We start from the raw sequence: 25119 nt of genomic DNA, 5'->3' as shown, positions 1-25119 counted from the left end.
CAATTTGATATTCTCTCTTGCTGGCAGTATCCAAATTCTTTATGGTAGTAACACAATCAATAGGTCCTAACATCCCCTCCCTATTTTTTTTATTAATATATATGCTCTTGCATTTATCTCTTTGAATTTTATTATCACAGTATTGACATGAAGCTATATTAAATATTTCCTCACATTCGTTAACGAACTTTTTGACCAAAGGATTATCAGTTTTCAACCCATTTTTAGATATCCTGCCAACTTTTTTGTCTATTTTTTGAATTTTAGAGCAACAAAGTATTTGTTCATTGCAGGAATGCTGAGTTACTCCCATATTGACAAAACTAAATCAGCTCTTGTTAAATAAGCCTCTCTTTTAAACCATTTATAAGGACGATTTTGATTTAAGTCTTGCTTTACAATTAAAAGGGATTTATAGACATCCTTTATAGATGGGAGAAATTACTGGATTAGGATTGATGGACTGACCAAAAAGGAAATGCAGAGTTAAACTTCTTGTATCCATTGTTGTTCCTGTTTGAATACTACTTTGTAAAATCACTTGCATCGCATTTATAATTAAGTACTCTTGAACAATGGTTCGATTTGAAGTTGTTTTATAAAAGAAACATGTTAATAAGTCTATTTTTCAAAATACATTTCTTCAGGCAATTCCCCTACTAACGCAATGGTATTGGTTCTTTCAATGTCATTAAAAGCAGGGTGAAAAGTTATCAGACTGGCGCTCTTTGTCTAAGACAACCAGGACAAGAAACAGAACTCAGCACTATAGATGATGTCTATTTGTACACACATTGTTTGATCACGGATACAAATAATAGAAGTTTGCACAAAGAGTTTCTCCGTCAAATTAAGCCAAACCATGAAATTCTTATACAGATAGCCATGGTTTGAGAGTCAGCATAATCTATGGAGGAAAAAATAAAAGATGAAAAACAAGCAGATGTTGCAGCTCAGTCTACTTACAATTATCGACAACGATAACAAGAAAATCGGACCAGAAACAAGAAACATTATCATTCATCGGAACTTAAACGTAAATGCTATAGATGTGATGAATTAAATACATCACATCGACATTTTGAATGTGTTGCTAAAAATGAGACAGTTAAGAAATGCATAATGACGGGCCATTTAGATAAAATATGCTTACATGATGCTAAATCTCCTGTGCAGGGCAAGGCCAAAACGTCGACGATCCGAGTGAAAACTTTATCCTTCGACCATGTCACTCCATATTTCTAGGCTGAAGCTTATCCAAGGTCAGGCCAAACTTTTACCATGAAAGCTGTGCCTGATACAGGAGCTACTGAGTAATTTATTTCACACGACTTGGTACAATAACGAAATATACTCAACTAAAAGACTTTCCATCACACTAGCCAACAATTCAAGGTTGAGATGTATGGGCGCCGTCGGTCTTGGTATCAAAATTGGAGAAGTCTCCAAAACAGGCATCACGGCATACTCCAGATCTGCACAATGAGTTAACTGTTACATGACATGGTCTATAAAAACTGAGTCATTCAAGTCTCTCCAAATGAATCTATCATCCTTAATACAATATCGACAACTCAAAAATGTAAAAAGTGAAGTACAATGTATAATTGGTGATTTGATTCTGTTTTTTCAATCTTCAAAAAAAAAACTTAAGGCAATGAAGGGTCCTTCTATACAAATATACTTGATGGACAATGTGTATATTCGTCCGATGTACAAACCACATCACCAAACATTCCATTTGCGCTCTGAGATGCAGCTGAAAAATAACTAAAATTCATAATTTCATCAGACACATTCCAAAACCAAATTGATCCGTACGGTTCATCGTGGATTATACCCACTTTAACAAATTCGTTAATCGCCCAATTCATCCCTTCCTATCTCCAATACAACTCTCATCTTCAATTCCATTAACATCCAAATACTTCGTTGTATTAGATGCCACTAAGAGATATCGGCAGGTTGAAATCGATGAAAAGTCTGGCAACAATAGAAGGTATCAAAGGAGTAAAGAAAATTGTCGATGATAGCATCATATTCGCTTCCACCTCTTAAGAACTTATAAATGGAGTCAAATTAGTCTTTGTTCGATGTAAGGAGAATAATATCACACTATCAAAACCAAAAATTCAAATAGGATAATCAAAGTATGCAGGATATATTGTTTCATCCAACCGAAGGCAGAAAAAGTTGCAACCATAGCCCAATTTCTATCAACAAGCAATTTGACAGATCTCAGATCATTCCTTGGCCTTGATAATCAATTTGGTCAACTCCTTACAGGTTTAGCAAACGCTACGCAACCGCTTTGCGGTCTACTAGAGAAAAATATTATTTTTGAGTGGTCACATGATCACAAAAATATTTATTTATGGTACCAAATTTGAAAAAGAAGTTATAATTACAAGAAATTTTAAAATAGAAATGTTTGTCATAAAAAATAAATGTCCTTTTTATGAAGAAAGGTCACTTGAAAAAAAGAAAGTAAATAATAATTTCTAAAAAGTAACATAGTTCAATAAAATATGTATTATCATATTTAGAATAAAACTATTAGAAATAAATTTAAAAACGAAAACAAATTGTTTGAAATGGGGGTATAAATCGAATTAATATCTGAAACTGACTTTATTTAAAAAAGATACAAAATCCTAAATCCTCTTTAAAAGAATAGCTACAAATTAAAAATCTGTAGCGTAAAGGTACTAAAAGTTATAAATGGTCCTTTCGTTAAAATTTTCACGAACAATTAGTTGTAAGATATATAAAGTTATATATATAAATATTCATAGTTTGATTTACTAACTTAAAATTTTAGTAATTATGAATCACAAGAACCATAACCTTGCAAACAATTTTTTATGAGGTGAACGGGTAGAAAAGCTAAAAGCACGTATTGTTCATTAGTAGCATTGATCAAGATTTGAGTATAGGGTGAAACTAGTCTTTAACCTAAGCCATTATTTTGTTGTCTATTCCATTACTTACTTAATATATGTACTAGAAGTTCTGATACTCGTTTTCGATATTTTATTTGAGATACCAGGGCCGAACATATCAGGATAACTTGATATAGACTCCTAAGATGGAATTAATTTCTGCTGTCTTATTTGGGAAACTTGGGAAAATGAAGGAAGGAGGATGTAAGAAAATCTACCAAAAAATCACGGATGGCTTCCAACTTTGTTGTAGAAGAAGTGATGCTACATTACCACAAGGGCCGCATTACCTGAAGATGGCTAAAATATTATTGATGGCTTACAGCTCCATTTCCTTTAGAAGCACCTTTGTATGATGTCATACTAGTCAATAACTGGATCAGTTTCAAGAAAATCGATAAAACTTGTGCAAATGCAACCATGAAGGAATTATCAGTACAATTGTAGTAGCATTATTTTGTGATCATGTTGGAAACGACATCAAAACAAAGACGGTATCAAAGTTACTGACTTTAGAACATAGACTCTGCAGTAACAGGATAGCTCAAGATATGGGAAACCAACTTTCTTACAGATTCAAAAAGATACTGTAGATCACCTGGATTTAAAACGGTTTTTTGGTTAAGATTCCTAGTGTTTTTTTGATATCATGAAGCTAGACAGAAGCTCCTTGCAAAAACCATTTGAAAAATGGAATGAAATCTTGGCTTTTGCATAAGCAAAGAGAAAATTGATAACTTGTCTGTGATTAACGATGGAGCATAAAGAGGAGTGAAGATAGTGCAAACTTTTTGGACAATATAGAAAAGAGGAAAACTTAAAGCCCATTTTTCAAGTCGTTGATTTTCCTTTCTAAATCAAAGAAATATAATGTAAGAAACAAGTATTTGGTATTTATAAATTGACGAATGATTTATTATATGTTAAAAAAATAGTTAATAATTTAATTATAAACATTATTTTATGAAGATTATAATTAGTAAAAAAGAAAATAACTAAAAAAGAAAAATTATAGTTTTTTTCTTTTCTTCTTTTCTCAACTGAAGTTTGATAGGCGCGAACACTCATTACTTCCTATAATCACGGAAAGTAGAGTGACACAAAAAATTATAAAAAAAGATAATCATTATTTGATCATAAAAATAGTTTACTTACATATTTACTTACGCATAAAAAATAAGTTTTGCTTTATGCGCTTTAGAAATTGCAATTGTGCAAGTAATAAGCGTTAACCAAATTTGTTAAAATTTAGTATTATGTTCTACTTAACTATTTGTAGTCTCAAAATTAGGGTCCACTTATTCTGGTAATGTTGGGCAACTGCATCATCCTAGTATACAATAAGACATTTTTTTTTACAAATGTAGAAAAGGGATAAACTTTTTCAAGGCAAGATCATTTTAGAAATTGAAAAAAATGTATTATCACCTGAAACGTCGTTTAATAAAACCTGTACAGAATTTAGTGAATAGGTCATACGAAGACTTGGCCTTTTGAAAAGAGGCAATCTAGAAATATTATTTTCCATAAAAACCGTGATTCGATAAATATTATTATATAATGTCCCCCAAAAAAAAAAAAAAAAAAAAAAATCTTCTTTTGAAAAAAGAGCCCTGCATTTCATTTTCTAAGGTAGTGAAATCATTTAAAAAAAATCAAATTATAAAAAAGAAAAGGGGAACGCACATCCAGTCACGCTAAAACCTATAGTTCTTTAGAGAACAATGATTAGGTATAGCATACTTAATTACATAATGTCATTAATATGCCCAAAAAACTACTTATGTTTAATTTTTAATCATATTATAGCTTTTTACTTAATAGTTAATTTCTATTTTTCATTTGAAAATTTAGTATTTCAACTGATATAATTAAATCCATAAAACTAAAATAAAATACCATGCTTTTAATGTCAAATAATGATTTTATTTGTTTAGCTCATTTTCCATAACTTGTACATAATATTGGTACTCATCATGAATTAATATTATATTTCCATTGGTTAAATTAATGATAATGACAAGCAAAATTTCCCAACAAGTATTGCCACCTAAAAAGTGATATGAAATAATAAAATAACTATAATTTAATCCTTTGTTAATGAACTGGGATATTATACTCTCGGATTTATAAAAATGCTTCTTATTCATGTAAATCTACATTTTAGCACTAATACTAACGAAGATCTATTTTTTTTAAATATGGCTCTGTAAATCTATAAATTCGGGGCTATAAAATTTACACATGGTCTCTGTTGCGAAAGTTGTTCCCCTGGCTGTGCATAAGATTATTCTAATAGCTCATAATTTATTCTGATCATGATGACATTTTTACTTATTTATTTTTTAGGAGAAAATTTTGAATTACCTTTTTATTCTACTTTAATTCACTTCTTTGATAAAGGGAAATATTATATTACATTAATGATTTCTTTGAAAATTAGTTTTTTGGAGATATCAATGGTAGTATTTAAATTTTTTCGCATAAAAGTCATATTATATTCTTGAAATGATCAAAGTGGATTATTCCAATTACGTTCTGGAACCTTTAAATGTCATTTTTTTTTAGTGAAGTTAAACCATGCAGAGTATTTTTTTATCCCTAAAAACTACCTTTGATGCGTATCCAACCATAAAATTTTAAAAAATCGAGCTTACAACTTAACTTGATAACACAATAGTAAGCTAGAAATGTTTTTCATAAAATTGTATTACATTTGTATTCTTCAACGAATTATATACTGATTAATCGTTTAGAGACATTGAAGATTGTACTTAAAGTAACACATTATAATAAAATAATTATAAATTGATAGATTTTATTTTGAAAGATTAAATGAGACCGTAAAAAATTAAATACTACAGTTACCATTATTAAGTATCATAACTGATCCAAGAAATTGGAATACAAGGCTTATAATTAATCAAAATAAGTCATTCAATTATTAGGTGTACACACATATGATTATTTTTCCTTGTTTTTTTGTTCAAGATGGTTTTGTGTTAACTCATTACATATACGTATATGTAAGTTTTTTCGCCACTTAAAGACTCCTTCAAACACTTTTTCACATATATTTTTCAAATTTTATTAGATACATTCAAAATGAACAATTTACTTTTAATTAATCATTTAATCAAAGTGAGTAGTGACGTATTGACCAATGAATGACTTCAAATTCTGATAAGCAGAGTTTAAATCATCATTCACAATTATTTTGTCAAAATTTTCCTCATGATCTCCATATTCGATTTCTTCTCGAACGTTATCTAATCGACTCTGAATGTCTGCCTCGTCTTCCGTCCCTCTCTTTCTCAATCGCTCTTCTAAAATCTCCAGAGACGGTGGACGAATGAAAACAAATTTGCAGTTAATATCAGACGCTTTGAGGGATTCAACTCCCTTGATGTCCACATCCAAAAGGCATATTCGACCTTTAAAGAGAATATTTATTTTTAAGTCCTATAAGGATCATTTTTATAATTTAATATATGAGACCTGTGTCAGTAACTTTTTTGATAGACTTCTTTGATGTTCCGTACAAATTACCAGAGTACTCTGACATTTCAATTAGCTCCTGGTCTTCCCTCAATTGCCTCATGTCTTCCTTGGTGGAGAAGTTATATTCCACCCCATTTTTTTCTCCAACTCTTGGTTCCTTAATTAATGATGAGTTATGTAAATTATAACTAATATTCAAGCTGATTATCTTTATTACCCTTGACGTATGGGATATGGAAAAACCAAATATGTCAGTGTATTCCTCCATGAGTTTCTTGATGAGTGTAGATTTACCAGAGCCCGAAGGACCGCATAGAACCAATGTAACAGGTGTTGGGAACATTTATCTTCGAAGAAGAAGTAAAACTAACTGAGTAGTACATTTGCTTTTCTCTAACATCAGCTTATGAGAAATTTGCGTGCTGAATAATCCATTTACTAATCGAGGTAGGTATAAAGATTAAGTTTATGATATTATCAAAAAAAAAAAAATCTTTTTCAACTAATGATAAAAGGGATAAGCTTGCGTTACTTTCTTTAGATAAAAAACTAATACATGAATATGCATGTTGTATATAAGTAATATTTACATGATAGAAAAAATACAAAACTTTGTGATTTGAGAACATTAAACTGTTTGGTAAAACACATTTATGAAAAATATTGGTATCCATTTTTATTTATCACATTATCAAAAAATTCAAGTAAAAAAACGACAATAAATGGAGTAAGTTTTGTTATTCACAACCATAAAGTGAGGAAAACCCTTTATACTGCAAATCCAAGTTGAGTCTCAAGTCTTTGTTCACAAGTCCAAGTCCTTGAATATTTTCATCAATTCCAGCAAGTGTTCATAGTGTTAAGACTTTCTTGAGTTTAGTATAAAGTATTTAAGCTTACGGATCATAATCAGGTCCAATTTGAATTTTAAATTTTCAAATTGAGTTTTTTAATAAAATATAATTTAAAACCCCAATAGAAAATTATACTGCAGTAAAAATGTTCAAAGTATTTACTATTATTTTTTTAATAAATTGTTATGAAGAGTAATTTGTATTTATGTATTAGAAAACATTAAAATGATTGTGAGAAAATTTGTTGATAAATGGTTTGAAGTTCAATACATAAACGAGTCTTAGCTTTCGAGTCTGTATGAAGTTAAGTTGCTATTTGTCAAGATAAGGACTCACGTCCTTTCGAGTCATAGGCTTGAGTCCAAATCCCCAACTCTGCTCATAATTAAAGAAGAATTACTAAATTCATAAAGTAATAACTTGGAACAATATGCCACTTAAGTAACTTGCCTTTTGGTCACAGAATGCCCATTTTCAGGTAGAATAATGTGTCATGTTTAAGATTTATTTCTATCTTTTCTCATTCTGCCAAAACCCCATTAGACCTTAGACTAAGACTTTAATATGAAAACCAGATCTAAAAGAACAACTGTCGTCATTTTGACACCTTTTTAATTTTTTTAATGAAAAATATAATGTAACTTATATTTGTATCACTTTCTAAGTTATTTGCAATTATTATGGAATTAATTATTATTTCATATAAATTTTAGCCATAAGTTGCTGAGACTTAATCAATTGAAATCATCATTTTCATAGCTCTTATTAAAATCATTCATAATCAAGCTATATATTAATACTTTGTCTTGATACTGTTGCAATGCTTAAATATTTTTCTTACTATTTATATTATAATTATTCCTTTAGAACTATTTCATTCTTGTTTGTCTGAAGAAAAAAAACTTAAAGATAAACATAAGGTAGTTATCTATCAAAAACTAAAGTTTATTTTTTTGTAGGTCTATTGAAAATATATCCAAACATGTCAAAAGTAATTAAACAAAATTACAATGGGAAATAAATAAACATTCAAACATAAAATTGAGTTAAAAATTAAGAAAAATATCGGAAAAATATTTTTTAAGAAACAAATAGCTAAACATTTAAATGTATTGAGTAATTACTTTAAATGTAATTGTAAGTATAGTTATTGTGTTATACTAAATCAAAAGGCTTTGTACAAAACCATTTTAGTGAATATACAATAAGATAAATTATATTATTTAAGTGTTGAAACTGTCCCCTATCTTTACAGAAAAAGAAATGCAATGATCATTATTAAAAATTCCGAAGTTTTCATAACTAATACAATCTTATAATTTGTATTTAAGTTACTTTTTGTTTGCCATCGATCTCCATTTCTGAATACCCGTGATTATATTTAGAATGTTTGTAATATCACTTTCTGATATTACATTTATTAATTATGTTAAGTTTTAATAAATTTAATTTATGATTTATTTTCGATATGTTGGTATTAGTTTATTTTAAATATATAAGATCAATAATCTAATTACAATTGACAATAGTAACATTCAAGAATATACTGGATAAAATTGTATAAAATATTAAACATAAAAGGCGAATTATTCAAGTGTATGAATAGTTCATTCATACATGAAATTTATATTATACGCCCAAAACAAAAATACTTTTGTAGAATACAATACGCTTTTTTTACAACGTATCTGAGATCTTTTTTTTATGACAGTATAATACTGGTAGATGAAGTTATCACACGATAAACAACAACAACGATTTAAAACTAGCAATTAATTATCAGGTAGATAATTCTTGGGTATTTTTTTCCCCTTACTGGAGAAGTATGCCTATTGGGAAGACTTCAAGTCAACAATTAATATATTCCTAAGTAGTTGTCTACTAGATTGATCTTTAAGGCTTGCAAGTAATTCGAAGAAAAAACCATTTTATTTAAATCCTGCTTTCTGTATATTCACTCTTTTCTTCTCCTTCCTTCCTTGTACTTTTCTCTCACGTCGACACTTCTCCTTCCCTTTCATTATTACACCTTTGTGTTTTACTTCATTTTGTAGTGATAAAAGTCGTGTGTATAATGGGCATTTAAAAATAACGAAAAGTAACATAGTAACCCTGACAACTAGAATAATGTTTTAAAAGATATACGCTATAATTAGCTGTGACAAGGAAGAAGGGGGAAATGAAATAAGCAATGATATTGGCTAGGATGTCAAGCCTCAATTCTACTTGGAGTCCAACAAGGACTTACAATTAAAACTCTGCAACAAATCCTCAAGGCTAATTAAATTATGAAAGTGTCAATTAATCAAACTGAATCAAAAGTAATGGTAAAATCCTTTTTTTCACTATAATATATTCAGAGATGTTCAATATTTTCTTACCTAATAAAAAACCTTTCTGTTCACGAGTAATTTTAGAATTTAATAAATATTTATTTGTTTCATTTCCATTTCTTTGAAACATTTCAAATGATTATGTGTTATAAAATAAAAGTTTTAATTAAAATATCATTAAATTTTGTTGATTATCATAAATTAAATTATACAATATTTTTTATTTTTTTTTACATTTAACTACCTATGGGTATATTTTTGCGTTGAAATATTAAATCTATTCCACTTTGAATTAGTATTTGATTTAAAAGTATTTTAAAAAAATTAACCAAATATTAGCTTTAATATAGTTAAAGACTATATTATGTATTCATTGCATATTTTATATGGTTCTGGAAGAATTTCCCTTGAGAAAAATTACCGGTGATTTATTAAAAAACTCGAGTCGGACAATTCATACTTCAAAATATGAACACTGATTAATTTGTTCCAAAAGGATCCAACATTATGTCATTAGTTTGAAAACGCAAAAATAAATTTAATTTTTTTGTTTCTTTGGTAGATATATGTTGAAAAGAAATTATGTACTTTTGGGTTCAATTTGAATATAGTCTCATTTTTAATTAAGCGTCGACAAACAGACATATAAGCTTGTTTTAAATAACATTGATATTTACTTCCTTATGTTAAGTTGTAGAAAATATTAGAGGAACGTGATACTTTTTGTCGTTACAACCTGAATAGTGTTTTTTACTCTACAAAGCTGTTATGAATTCTTGGAAGAGAATCAGTTAGTTAGTTATAAAGTAATCACTAATTCTTTTAGGTAGTTTAAGTAACTAATGGCTCTTTTTGATGATACATCTCAAATTTTAATGAAACAATTATCAAATGAACTTCAAATAATATATATATCTAATTTTTAAATTTAACAATAAATAATAATTAGATCTTTAACTTTGTTTTTCCTTATATTAGTGAAACAGTGAATTGATATTATTTGATCAATAGCAAATTTACTCAAACCTTAAGTATTATAATGTCGAAACTCTGTATTTTGTATCAATAAACGATCGATTGTCCGTGAATTTTTATTCATGTATCCAGCATATACCCGGTGTAGAAAAAGTACTCGGACCTGCCTCTAAGTAGTCATTAAAATACTTATAATTGATCACAATGGATGATGTTGTAAATAGAAAATTTTATTTTATAATATTTTTAATTATAACAATGGACATTAATTATTAATCGTGCCACCATCAGCATCGATGACAGCCTCTAAATCCCCCCCAGAACCCCTTGCACAAATTGAAAAGGTTATCCTTAATGAGGTATCAGGGCATCAATATTTGGGTGGGAGACTTTGCAGGCCTTATTCCCAATTTACCACCAAATGTAGTAATCCAGTGGATTCAGATCGGCTCTTTGAGGGGGGCAAAGGTTCTTGGATCAGAAGTTCATGTTGCTACCCATTCACTCTTTTACAATATTAGCAGTATGAGCCGGTGCCCCATCCTGTTTAAATACATAGGTGGCCTTGTTGGACTTCTTCATGGTCTTGGTGATCTATGGGACCACATTTTCCTTCAACACCATTAAGTAGTCGGCCACGGGTTACCAGTATCCAACAGGAAACCAAATAGGAGGCATTTTTTCTCCAGTTGATGCCACAACCCCCAACATCATGACAGAGGCCGGATGTTTGCTCCTGGTAACTTTCCTGATGCTGCTGTCAGCCTTGCTAAAGTATACCACCTGATCATTTTACTCAGTAAACGGTAAAATCCTCTTTCATGGCCTTGCCCACAGTAGACCGATGCACCTTCTTCCTCTTGGTGTACTCTAACATCTTCATCGTTGGCTTGACCTTAAAAGCCTCAATTATATCATCAGGCTACATTTTTGATGGGTCTGTCACTCTTGGGTTTGTTCTTAAGGTTGTCCTCATCAATCAAACGATTTCTGTGCTAACAGACTGTGGCCTTGATGACGTTTGAGGCCTTTATGATGTCCAAGGTGGTCCTTCCGGTGAAGATTAAATTGCCTTCCTCTTCTTGCCTCCATCGCGGCATATACAATTTTTTTGATTACAACATTTACATCAATCAAAGGCTTTGAATCTAAGCTATTCAAAAATAATCGGAGCTTAAAGATTTAATGAACAACAGCTATTCAAAAGTTTATTTTTTAGAAGGTCCCATTACTTTTTTTACACCCGGTACTGAATGGTTCTTAAGGAAGAGAATAATTTTAAACTAAAATGTTTATTTATGTTACTTAAAACGCAATTTCTCAACCTACATATTTTATATTATAAATGTTTATAAGCCTGAGTAAAAAACAAACAAAAAAAAACAATAAACTGGACGTTATCTTTATTGTATTTCTCAACCATTCCTCTAAAAAGAAACAAGAAAAGGGGAGAGGATTAGAAGAAGTCCTTTATCACATGAACTTTTATACGGTTTTGAGATAACATGCAATCCATTTCGCGTGGCCTCCAATGTAATAATTAGACTCAAAACATTGATCTCTATGACATGGTATGAGAATGTTTATCCTTCTTATAAAATATTAAAGGTTGTTGCTCTTAGTGAGTTTGGATTATGTTAATAATTGACAATCTTAATTTCATGTCTGATTTACTCTTCATTTTTTCCGTCTTCTCTGTGTTTATTATTTATTTCAATTTTCCAAAGGGTCATTTTTATTGTGTTTAAGTAATTATATTATCAGGTTTGCTCTATGGTGTTGTGTGTGTACATATATATTTCAATATTTATGTTGTGTTAGTATTGGAAGAATTAAAGTAGAAAAATAAATTGTGGGAAATATAAGCCACTTGCTTATATATTTCAAAAAAAAAAAAAAACATAGAAAAAAGAAACAAAATCTAGCCAATTATTGTCAACGATAAATTATTATTGTATCATTGCTAAAATTTACCTTGATAATATATTTTTTCTGAATGTGGTCTATTAATAGAGCCGTTACTAGGATTTTGTTTGGGGGGAGGGGGAATTCTTACCATAGTGTTATTTTTTCAGAAAGTCAAATTAGACAAATAAACTTTGGCAAAGTGATACAATATAAAATTTAAGGAATAGCTCTTTTTAGAATAGGCAAAATTTTACAACTAGTCTTTTATAGAAAGAACAAACTGATAATAACCTTTTTTAATTACAAAAAATGCCTATATTTTCAAAATTTGACAGATATCCACTCTAGAAAAGAAAAAAAATTGACAAAAATTAGTTTAGCAAAAAAAAAAAAAAAAAAAAAAAAAAAAGAGTAGACAAAATTCCATCTCTTTTGACAAATTTGCCAACAAGATATTAGTCAGGGACGGGTATAGCATCTTCTACAACCCCCTCCCTCTTAGTGATGGGTCTGCCCATTAATTATAATAATTTCCTTAATATACCCCTTTCACTGAAAATTGTGCCAGCCCTGTGATGGACATTACTATAGAAAAGTGATAGCAACAAAATAGTTTCACGTGACTCTAGGAGTCTGTAATTAAGTATACTTTAACAAACAAAGTATCTTATACACTTACACACAATGTCAATTTTTATTTTATTTGCAATGTACCTTAATTTGAACAAACCATACATTATAATAATATTTTGTTAAATGAAATTAGTAGTCATAAATAAATATATAATTTGCGTTACATATTTGATTTATTCAAATGCAAAGTATACGTAGATAATTTAAAAAAAGTATATATATATGTACAGGATGGCCCAGAATTAGATTCCCTTTAACTTTGACATTATTAAGTAAAGAGTATTTTGTGTAGAGATTTTCCAACTCAAGTCAAAAATATTACCACAACAGTATGGGTCTCCACCCCCACACCGAAAATGAAGTGCAAGATGGCGTAGAGACCATTTTGAGCATTTTTGGACTCGTTCTTCTCCTGATCTCCCCCCCTTGAATTCATAACGTAGAATATGGTCTAGGGGGAGGCCAATGCATATTCCAGGCTCAGCAAGGACTCCCTGATGGTAGCTACGGAGGATGCATGGACAAAGTAGCCGAAAGAAGTTGTGTGTTATATCTGCAAGTCAGTGACAAGCTATGCCAAGTTGTTTAGAACAAGGACAAACACATTGAATAACATTTGGTAAATATAAGGATAATATTAAACCTGTAAAAAGAACAACTATGTAATATTCTAATATAAATCATAAAACTTGTCAATAAATTTTTCACATTGGTTTTTTTAATATTTTATGGTATTAACTTGAGGCAAGTTGAACCAACTCTGGGGCACGTAGAAATAGAAGTGATCACACAGCCAGTCAGTAAATTTTAGCCCTTGGATTGAGAGGCATAATTCTTGATTGTTTTTACATCGATAGACATGAAAATAACCTTTATGGTGGTCAGAGAGAAAAAAAAATTTATATTAATTATATATTTATACATCAATAAACTTTGATAACTCAATAAATTTATAAAATTTATATTTTATATCACAAATCTGGCATAACTTTTGAAATATTAATTTTTAATTGTGCTCTTTTTATATAATTAATTTGCATGTCTTCACTTTACGACAAACGATCATTTTGATCCAAAAATAAGCAATTTATTAGAATATATGTTTTGTAATTATTTTGTACTTACAACATTTTTTCTCCAATTCAGAAAGAAATACAGAAATGATTTAAATACGAAAAATAGTAATATATTTTGTAGAAATTGTTAAAAATATTTATATACTCTACCCGCCGCAAAATTAGAAATTTCGGACTATAGATGTCTTTTTTCATGTTGCTTGAATTAAAAGTATCCACAAAAGACCATCTTAATCAAAAGAGCAAAAAATTTAGAATTTTGTGTTATAGTGTAATCTGTGAGAAGAAATTTCATTTTTTTTAATAGTCTCGTGTTCTGAAACATTTTGTAAACCTATCACAGTGTATTGAAGACCTTTATTTGAATTATGTTAATGAGTTTGTTTAGTATATTCAATATACTTTTTACCTATTTTGTTTATATATACATATTTTTTTTCATTATATAGGATCCAAGTAAAAAAGTATTATATATTCCTGTTTGAGTATCTCGGGAATTATATACATATGCATGTATAGATATATAAATATATTTATATAACTTTAAAAGCTTCAAGCAGAATGTATAATGATATGAGGCAATTTTTATATATCTATAATTTTGTAACTTAAAGGTATATACATAAAGAGTATAAACACTTGAAAAGTAAATTAATATATTTAAAAAAACACTATTTATGCATAAATATGAACATACATATAGACAACTAGATTTCAAATAATTTATTCTGAATTTTTGTATTTTCAATTCTACTTATATGATTACAAAAACCCCGAAATTACTTTTATTAGTTAGAGATAACAGAGGCGTATAATTGTAAGTTTACTTAGTATCCATCTTATTTGAAGCAGTATTCATATATATATACAATGATGCGTAAAATATGTTCTACTGGTATGTAAAAAGTAGTTCTTCTAAACATTTTCAATTTTCTTTGGCATCTTTCCATGGCCGGCCGAGTTCGTGGCCTCACCAAAATTGAACCCTTAGATTATTTTTTCTTGGGCTATGTTGGAAAGATTTCCTATGAAGGTCCCCACCGAACCACAAGAGGCCTGAGAGCTGGGATAAGGAGGATATTTCGGGCTTTACGGAGTGGAACAATAAAAAGGAAGTGGGACGTTTCAAGGAATATTGTTAATATGTGGTCTTACCAACGACAATTTTATTGATTGAATGTAAAACTTATGAAAATGTTGATTTTTTTTTAAATAAAAATAAATGGTCACTGCAGCATTTTACTTTTTTTTCTCGGTCTGCGTACTTTTAAATGAATTCCCCTTAGAAATTAAAGGAAATTTTTTGCTATGTAAAAATCGAATATTAACATGGTCACTATGACAATTTAAAGAATGTTTGAGAAGTGAGTAGTTTACCTGTTATGATGTTTCATTCAATTAGCTACGAGCAAATTTGAGATGAAGGAAATAAACACAAGTTCCATCTGTATCAAGCAAGAACATAGGCATTAATAATTCTGTATTCGATTCTCAATTATACCCTAAGTTCAATTGGGCATACGCCTATAACTCCCTAACAAATCCTCAATGGTACTTTCACCAATTCATGAGTACACACACTTGGGGTCAACTTTATACTAAGATATTCTCTCCTCAAGAATTAAAAACAATACTAACATTTTTAGAAAATAAAATAAAAACACAAACATCAGGCTGCCAAAAACAACAAAACTCACACGGAAAAAATGCTTAAAATTACAACTCTTTGTACTAATGCATTTAAGTATTTAATTATATTTTTTTCTCAAACAAATAAATCTTCTTTCTTTTATACCGATATATTTTAATAAATTGGATAGGATATAACATACATAAATAGTTTTAGATGTGCATAATTAAATATTTTCTATAGATTTGATATTGTTTTTAATCAAGGAATACATTACGTGCATACATTTTTGAAATTGCAATTTACATTTATGGCTTTATGTCTACTTATTTAAAATGACACAATGTAGTTATTAAATGCAATTTCTTTCTTATATCACAGCATGCCAATTTGTTCATTATACCATGTACGTTGAGATAATGAAGAAAAAACAAATATTACTTTTAAAAAAATGCATTTACTAATAAATATTCATATCAATGAGGTACATCAGTAGATTGTAAATAATATGCCCTGCCGGTATATTAAAACATAAGATTTTAAAAAGCGAAATGGCGACATGGTAACTCTGGTAATTAGAGATCATTATGCAGGAAAGGAAAATAACTGTAATGACTAGTTTTGTAAAAAATATGATCTAAGACGAGCTAGCTAGATACTTTTGTTGTTGAAATCTGAACATTTTTTATTATTATCCAAAGCTATTATATTTTTTTTATTCTTGAAGAGAGAACATCTAAGGACAAAATTATCATTAGTACGTGAAAAACGAAGAGTAGCACTGATGATTTGTTGTAGAGTTATTGTAGTGTAAAGGTTTGCTGAATCCAGAGTATAATTGAGGATCGACAATGAATAAAGTCCTGTCTGGAATATGTGTTAATTCCAGACCTCTCATAGCTCCTCACAGCTAATGTAATGAAAAGACCAATGATATCCTTAAATTGCCAGGGCTACCCGGTGTCTATTTTTTTCAAACCGAAAAGTCATATTTTCTACAGCTCCAGTCATGTATTAATACATTTGTAACAAGTAGCTATGAATGGAATATGGAGAAAATAAACGTTGTATCTTGCTTGGACATATGTAGGCAGAAATTATTCTGATGATTCGTAATGCTACTTTGAGTTCAATAAGGACTTTTCAACAAATCATCAGTGTTACTCTCTGTCATTCATGTGCAAACGCACTTTTTACTTAGATGTTTTTCCTCACATTGCTAATACCAACTACAAAAAGTAATGATGAATACATCAAGTCAGACTTTAAACAACGGGGGTAGTAGCTTTGGATGGTTCACAACTAGTTTGTCTGACACTAGTTTCTTCACTTAAAGACTTCAGTATGATCATTAGGTTTTCCAATATTACATAGTCAATAAATATAATTTTTTTATCACTTAAGGATTAGCTATGGTTGATAAGCTCCAAGGAATGGTGTTCCGAAAACACATAAAAGGTAGAAACAACTGCTTAAATGACCACAACAACGGGGATAGTTGCATTGGGTGTAGCATTATAATTAGCAATTGTGTGTATCCTTCATGATTTGTTGTTATGTAAACATAAATAACGGGGAATTCCTTTTTTTTTTTTTATGTCATTAATAAGGAGTAATATTGCCGGGCATCACTACATAATTAGCTTTTGCTCTAAATCTTTATGATGGATTTAATTCTAACATTTTTTTATTAGTATATTTATTGTCTAATTATATCATTTTGACATTTACTTTATTATTAATAATTATTTAGATCTCATCGGTAGAGATATATCTATCCTATGCACAATTGCATATAGCAACTTCCACATGACGAAAAAGATCTTGTGTTTCGAGTTTGTGAAGGAATTTTGAAGAATGCCAGAAGCATTCTTCAAAATTCCTTCACAAACTTGAAACACAAGATGTGATTAAACTCCACGTCTGGCTTGTGTTTTGTAACCTAAAGTTATGACATATTTAACTGAATTCCGATGTCAGAACAAGAAAATATTAAGAGATAAAAAACGTCTAAGTCAATTATACGTCGTATATCTTCATTAAACCTTTTGCTAATAAATACTTTCGTCATACCCTCAAAAATCATAATAAAGCAGGCAGCTGATAGTCACATCAGCATTTTACACAATGATAACATGAATCTTTCTCTCTCCCCCCTCCCTTCTCTTTGCACGCGTTTTTCTCTACAGTATGATCAACTTTGCTTATACCTAATTGGTGAAACTTCCTCAAATTTAAAAAGAGTTCTTCGATAAAAATATATTTAATTACATATTATGTTCTTATGACGATGTTTTTATGTTATAATATTTGAAACTCTTATATATCCTATACCATGGATAATGTAAACTTTATTCTACTAAAATTGGAGCATTTTGACTTCATTCTTAATTATTGTACTTTATTATTGTTTATTTGAAATGTGCATTTCGGACGTATAGTAACACCTGAAGGTGGTACAATAATAACATAAATGCAAAATAAATTGTTTTTTCTATATATACAAAAAAAAAAAAATTTCAATTTATTAGCTTAATTTAAAGTAAAGGTCGTTAAAAAAGTTAAAAAAAAATCTACTAATATGTCATTTCGAGCTAGTCAGCCCTCAAAAAAAAAAAAAAAAAAAAATCATGCTCATGGCTTGACAACTGTTTAGATAAAGATTTGATTATGCGACTAATAAGTGTTAATTATTATATTATTATTAATAACCCTTCCATATTTAAAATTGACTCTGCGAGACAGTTCTAGGCTGTTATTGTAATTTATTATGAATGTGTATATTTAGTAAAGTTTATTATGTAACATGTGTAAGATATTAAAAGAGTAGTTAGGTTAAAAGCTAGAGGGCGCCACCATTAAATTGGCATACTTGTTAATATAGGTTTTTCTTGTTTTTTTCAAAAACAAAAGTATATATATATATATGCATTTCTTCTATCGTAAATTATTCTGCCAAATTATTATTTTTCCTTTTGATTTTTTTCCAGCTAGTTATTTTTGATGAACCAATCTACAACTTTCTTTAAATTATTTTGTATTTCTATATCTGTAACATATTCACAATTGACGTTTTAAAATTTGCTGTTTTAAGTTAATTTTTGTGAACTTCCGGATATCTATGGTAAACTTCCGGATATCTATGGTAAACTTCCAGATATCTATGGTAAACTTCCGGATATCTATGGTAAACTTCCAGATATCTATGGTAAACTTCGGGTATGATCCGGTATACTTTATACTTTTCTCTATCAACGAGCAAAATTTTAAGAAATTATTTCAGCTGACATTATTACACTTACAAAATTTTGTTTCTTAATAACAAATTTAGTAGGCTACAACATATAAAAAACAGATTTTTTTTTTAAAATTACGAATATATTTTAAATATATTTTTGTGTAATAAAAAATTTTTTAAATAGCTATAATACATTCTAAATTGGCATTTTAAAATTTATGTTGCAAAAAATTTAATTTCGTCATCTTTCAGTCATCTTCAGAAAGTTACAGGTATGATCCGGAAAACCTTAAGGTTTTTTCTATGAATTGTCAAAATTTTATAACCTTTTTTGAGCTGACATCGATAATTTTCGTCAACTTCAGTAGATCTCCGGTAAACTACGTGTAAAATTATGTAAACATTGGCTTTTAAAATAGCCATAAAAATTTTCACTAATATAGCCATTATTGGACTGGTAAAATTTTGTTTCCAAAGCACAATAATGACTGATTAACAAAATATGAAAGGGACATCATGAGGTCATCTAAATAAAAAGCATTCAATTGAAAGTGTAATAATTTTTTTACCATTTATTTCGGTACAATTTTAACAAACAAACAAAACAAAAACATCATTAATCTAAAGAACAGCCAATAATCCTTAATAAAAACGTGGCGATAAAAAAAACAAATATATGAAAACAACCAAATGAAAACTAAAAGCTTATTAAAAAAACAAAACAAGGAGTAACAATCTAATATAGTCTATAATGTTTTCCACCAGGACAATTGTGGTATCAGTATTTGCCTTTTGTGAATAAAGATAATATTGTACTTTCGTTATAACGGCATGATGTAGGATCTTTTTTGGGGACGTCAGAGCGAAAAAGTCGTCCCTCAGAATTTTCCCTGCAAAAGATGATTCCACCTCCTTTGCAACCACGTTAAAAGTTCCCAGGAGAGCTTTCCAGCCATATAAAATGTGAGATATGGTCTCCTCATCCACCTTACAGAAAAAAACATCGCTCCTCTGGTTTCATTATAGAAGACACTTCAAGTATACCTGTACAGACTCTGTAAGCAAACCACTTTTCAGCTGGAGACAAAAGGTGATTAGTATAGCCTCGACAAATTTGCTTTCCAGCCACATTTAGACCTCTTCGTCTTCCAACATTCTCAATTATTTGATTTCAGATCTTCTCCATAATGACCTAAGATCTGATACTCTCAAAAAGGAAAGAGCATTTCTGAAGGTACATTATTTTTTTCACTTGTCATTTATTAGGGAACATCTTCATGTCAAAAAAGATTTTGTTATACTGCATCTTAGCCAAGAGTCTGTTACATTTTCCAAGATACCCTATATTATAAGATTTGGAATGTTTTACAAAGACTCAGGAATCAGTAATGTCGAGCCTTTCAGAGGTATATTTTGACCGAGTGATAAATCAAGCTTCTGTAGAGTCCATTGAACATCACAAGGAAGATAACTCAAAAACTTGCGACTGATAAGATGCATCATGATTGGTTTTGGACCATCATTAGCATGACCCTGTCCTAAGACTTCGAAAGTTACTGAGAGGTTCTACAAATCTTTTAGACAGTTCTAAAAACCATGGGTACATTTAGTGCAAGCTACTGAATTTTTACATTCTCTGCAACTATATAGCTCTTCGAAATAATCAACAACTATATTACTGATCATTGAAGGGTTCTTCTCCAATTTATTATCGGAGTCGTAGATTCTATTGTCCAGACCCATAAAATCTTTCTTTTTTTTTTCGCTTCTATTCGGAAATTTTTGCCTTTTCTTGCCAGTTTTATTTTTCTAAAATTTACTTCTGAACAGGTGTCTCGAAATTTTTTATCTATAAGAAACTTATTTCTTTTTTAAATGTTTTTTTAATGTTCAAACTAGTTTGAATATCGAGAATATCGAATTTTGAATACCCCATCCCTGCTAATTTTTTAAAGAATGACCAACTTGGCTAGATAAAAGTCGCCCTTAATTAACTAATAATATAGGCGAAAATTTAATTTTCTTCTCATACCACCTTAAAAATGACGTCACTTGTTCTTTTGAATTGGTGTTTATATAACTAGATGCCACGTCCTATACTCAGTCCCATTTGTTTATGTTTATGTTAGTATTTATATTCCAAATCAACCTTTCATTAAATTAAAAGGTTGAAATTCAAATTAATAAATAAAACAGTCAGAAGAAAAGTAGAAATACTCAACATAATCAAAATGGGACAAAACATTGAAACTAAAAAAGAAATCAGTCTTCTTATAGATAAAAATTTTTGAAACACAAATTTTCTCATATGTGCATTTTTTATTATTGGTATCGCAAACCATCTCCCAAAAACTTATGGATCAGCCTTTCAGCTTTAAGCTTTGCTGATGATTCTTAATCACCTCCAGACTCTTCTAGTCCCTTCTTGACTCACCAGAAAAATAACTTTTCTATATTTAAGTAGTTTGCAATCTCAACATTGTCTCATCCGGCACAGATTGCTACTACGACACTCTGCCTTTTCCACGATTGTGTAATAAATACTTCGTTTATTGATTTTATTTTTTCAACTGACACCAAACACTTCTTGCTAGCTGCCAAAACAACAAACAACGTCCTAATTGCACATGCTCTCAAAGTTTTTTGTTAAACAACGGCTGCACCCTGTACTAGTCAGTGATTCTCCAATTTACTTCATTTTTATGAAAAATAGATTTTTATCCTTATAAAATGTAATTGTAAGTTTCCTAAGATGGGTGAAATCAACAATTCTGACGTCATGTGGAAATGCCCCATACTAGAAAAAAATACATATTTTATTCATTTAGACAATTTGTTGCCTCATTGATTTTATTTTTTGATAAGTAAAGCGCTTTCACGTACTCCACATATAACACCATGAATGGAATGCAAACAATTGTTCTTTATTATATTATATAGTCATTTAAAAATAGAAATTTCTTACAAAACTGTAAGAAAACTTTATTCTTTAAAGATAAAAATAAAACCTAATTTTTTCCATAAGAGGAAGGGTTTTTAATTATGTAAAATTTATTTATTTCATAACTAGCTTTACGAAATAAATATAGGTACACTGTGTATTTCTTTTCAGCTTTTGAATTCATAAACACATAGAACTTTAACTTCTTGTGCCCTGGAGACAAATTATATTTCATGTTTTATAATGTTCCATAAAAGGGAGCTTTGAATATGTTGTAAAATACTGAATATAATTGCTTGTACATATTTGAGAAAAACAACTTTAAACCTTTAATTTAGTTTAATTTTTGAAGGATATAATCTCTTAATCAAGCACATCTATGTTTTTGTGTTGATATATCTTTGTTTCAAATATGGTTTATTTATAATGTACATATACATGAGAATTTATTAATTTTTAAATTCTTGAGGACGCTGTTATACATTTGGGTTTGAACTGATTTTTTTTGTCATTGCATCAGCTAGTATATCATAGTTTTCTTCTACGTAATAGTCATTTTTTATGAGGATGATATTAAAATAAATTTATTTTAATTAACTATAGATGATGAAAATCAAAGAAAAAAAAATATTTTCTATAAAATTATCATCCGTCATACAGCAATTTTACAAAAAACCCCGACGAAATGCGCATATTGTTCAGGAAAAATGATAAAACAGAACTTTTGTTGTGTTTATAGATTGTGATGCACCTTTATTTTTCTAAATGATAAAAATTACTTTAAAAAAAATAGGCCCCCCGTTAAATTTTTTCCAAAATGTATTTTTTATAAAAGCTGCAATATTTGTTTTTTTATACCAAATTACTATTATATTGCATTCAATATTATGTTATGTAAAACAGAATATGAAATAAAAGTATGTATTTACATTTTTTTTTAAAGTTAAAAAACTCTTTTTACTCCCTAGAGGGACACTGACACTTGGTAAACGGGATAAGGTAGATTTCTTCATGAATAATGTTAGTATTGTCCTAGAGACCTACAAAAATCAATATTCAGTAAAAAAGATTTTCTGATTCCTTATGGGTTTGAAAAGGTTAAATCAGAAGGAGTATTCTAAGGAAATCAGCTGAAATGGTTACAAATTCTATATTTATTTACCTGAAAAGCGAATCTTGACAATGATCCAAAAAGTCCTTCAATTATTTTTATCCCTTGACGGGGAGTCAAGGGATGGAAATAATTGATTTACTCATTTGAATACTCATTTTTTGTATTTATGAATTCAAAAAGATATTAATACATTTTTCTTTCCCTGAAGATACATTACCACGTCAAAATGTGAGATAGCTCCCATAAGTTTTTTTGTAATTTTTCCTTTATTTTTAGATAGTGAGTATAAAAAAAAGCTCGTCGTGGTTATATTTATTCAATGATGGCTAACTTATAGAATGTCACGTAAAAAAACCATATTTGATATCTTAAACATATTGTGATTTTAAATAAGCTTGATGAGAGACAATGAATAATGAAAAAAATTGTACCTACATATAATTGGTGAAACTACTTCGAATTTATTATTTGTACTACATTTTTTAATATTTTTCTAATCGTTAAAAGTTTGATTCCAACATATGTTGTTTATTTTCATTTATCAAGTTTTTATCAAATTCAATAAAAAAAATTTTTTTACTGATGAAAATAACTTTTTATGTGATAATCCGATAACTTTTTTTAGGTTTTTTTTCATTAACAAATATTGTTAAAATTAATTACTATGGTACATTAGTTACAAGGCTTTTTCATATCTAGGGCAACAATATATCTAAATAAATAATGGTTTTCTTTTTTTCTAAACTGCACATACAGTCTTAGAAATATCTTCTCATTTTTATAAAAGTAAAATCAATAATATTTAGTGAATTTTTTTACTTCGTATGTTCATTGCAGGGCGGACAATTTTTTCACGAGGTTGTCAGAAGAGGTTATTTTGATATTTTTTTATCCTTAATATTCTTGGTCAGCTTGAATTTCACTTATTAAGTATTACATTTACTCCATCTGACCTAAGAATTTTCTTTGAACTATATATTAAGCATATTTCCTGTCCTAGAACCGAGAACCGAACATACCCACATTGAGTTCAAGAGAAAAATTTCACTCGAGTGGGTTGTCCATTCAGCTATGTCGTTCTATATAATATAGATAAGTCCGTGGGCAAATAAGAAATAGTAGGATCCATTTTTTTTGGCAATTTTTGCCCCTCCCCTCATGTTTGCATTTGGAACATATAATGTGCTTATTCTATAAAAGATTGTACTTTCAAAATCCTCGCCCTCGTAGTTTCATACGAATTTTATACATAGACCAGAGGTATATATTTGTATCATTCCGATTTTGCATTTTGGGCCTGCAAATAAACCTTCGCAGATAATATTAGATAAGAAGATTATCATAATTACCCATAGTGTATCAGAAATCCAAATCATTGCCGGAGTTAGAAGGAGGTTAGTGCCCCCCTGGATTCTGAAGATTTATTATATGGCCATGAATATTTTATATATAATTAGTATATGGTTAAATAGAAATTGACTCCTTAGTATAAATTTCAAACTCTGCCAATGATTTTAATCTAAGAAAGAACAAGTCCAGGGATTACAACATATCAATTAGATTAACATTTTTACCCTCCGTAAACAATCATTTTTATAAAACAGATAGTGAACTGGGTAAAAAATAAAATGTATTTAATTACAGGATTTGTTATTTTTATATTCTATATTTTATAAAAGAATAGACGTAATATTATAATTTTGTAGCTACCGTTGTACGCCTCAGTCCTCACATCCAAGAAATGAAAAGGAAATAATTTTAAGCAAAACAGTTAATTATATTCACTAAACCTCAAATAAATGTATACAGGTTATCTGATTTATTGTTTCAGGAGCATACTGAGAAGTATTGGCCATAAAATTTAGATTTAAAAAAGTAAGAAACATTTTTTTTTTAAATATCTGGGTGTACAACATCCTAGTTCACAGTTTATAAAGCTTTATTTTATACGAAAATATTCAACTTTAGTTTGGA

The 25119-nt window shown here is 29.2% G+C and overlaps 2 protein-coding genes across 2 annotated transcripts in view; one reads left to right on the top strand and one right to left on the bottom strand.

The window, feature by feature from the left end:
* The window catches only part of LOC121117966 (XK-related protein 6), a 492224-nt gene that overhangs the window by 181549 nt on the left and 285556 nt on the right, over positions 1-25119 (top strand). The window lies entirely within an intron of this gene.
* Positions 6015-6855, bottom strand: LOC121123730 (uncharacterized). The gene is made up of 3 exons (XM_040718892.2): positions 6661-6855; positions 6441-6600; positions 6015-6376 (listed from the first exon to the last, which is right to left on the bottom strand). Exons 1-3 carry the CDS (start codon positions 6784-6786, stop codon positions 6075-6077), a joined length of 588 nt encoding a protein of 195 aa, XP_040574826.1. The 5' UTR covers positions 6787-6855; the 3' UTR covers positions 6015-6074.

This window comes from Lepeophtheirus salmonis, chromosome 1 (genome assembly GCF_016086655.4).
Source record: "Lepeophtheirus salmonis chromosome 1, UVic_Lsal_1.4, whole genome shotgun sequence".
NCBI lineage: Eukaryota > Metazoa > Arthropoda > Copepoda > Siphonostomatoida > Caligidae > Lepeophtheirus > Lepeophtheirus salmonis.
Note: the sequence above shows the minus strand (reverse complement) of the source record. Positions and strands in the feature narration are given on the sequence as shown.

Bases quoted from the DNA above. Each gene is read 5' to 3' on its own strand.
- LOC121123730 (XM_040718892.2), bottom strand. From the start codon at position 6,786: ATGTTCCCAACACCTGTTACATTGGTTCTATGCGGTCCTTCGGGCTCT. The intron at 6,601-6,660 runs GTAATAAAGATA...TCATTAATTAAG, and splicing joins CCATATCCCATACGTCAAGG to GAACCAAGAGTTGGAGAAAA. The intron at 6,377-6,440 runs GTCTCATATATT...TTCTCTTTAAAG, and splicing joins CAAAAAAGTTACTGACACAG to GTCGAATATGCCTTTTGGAT.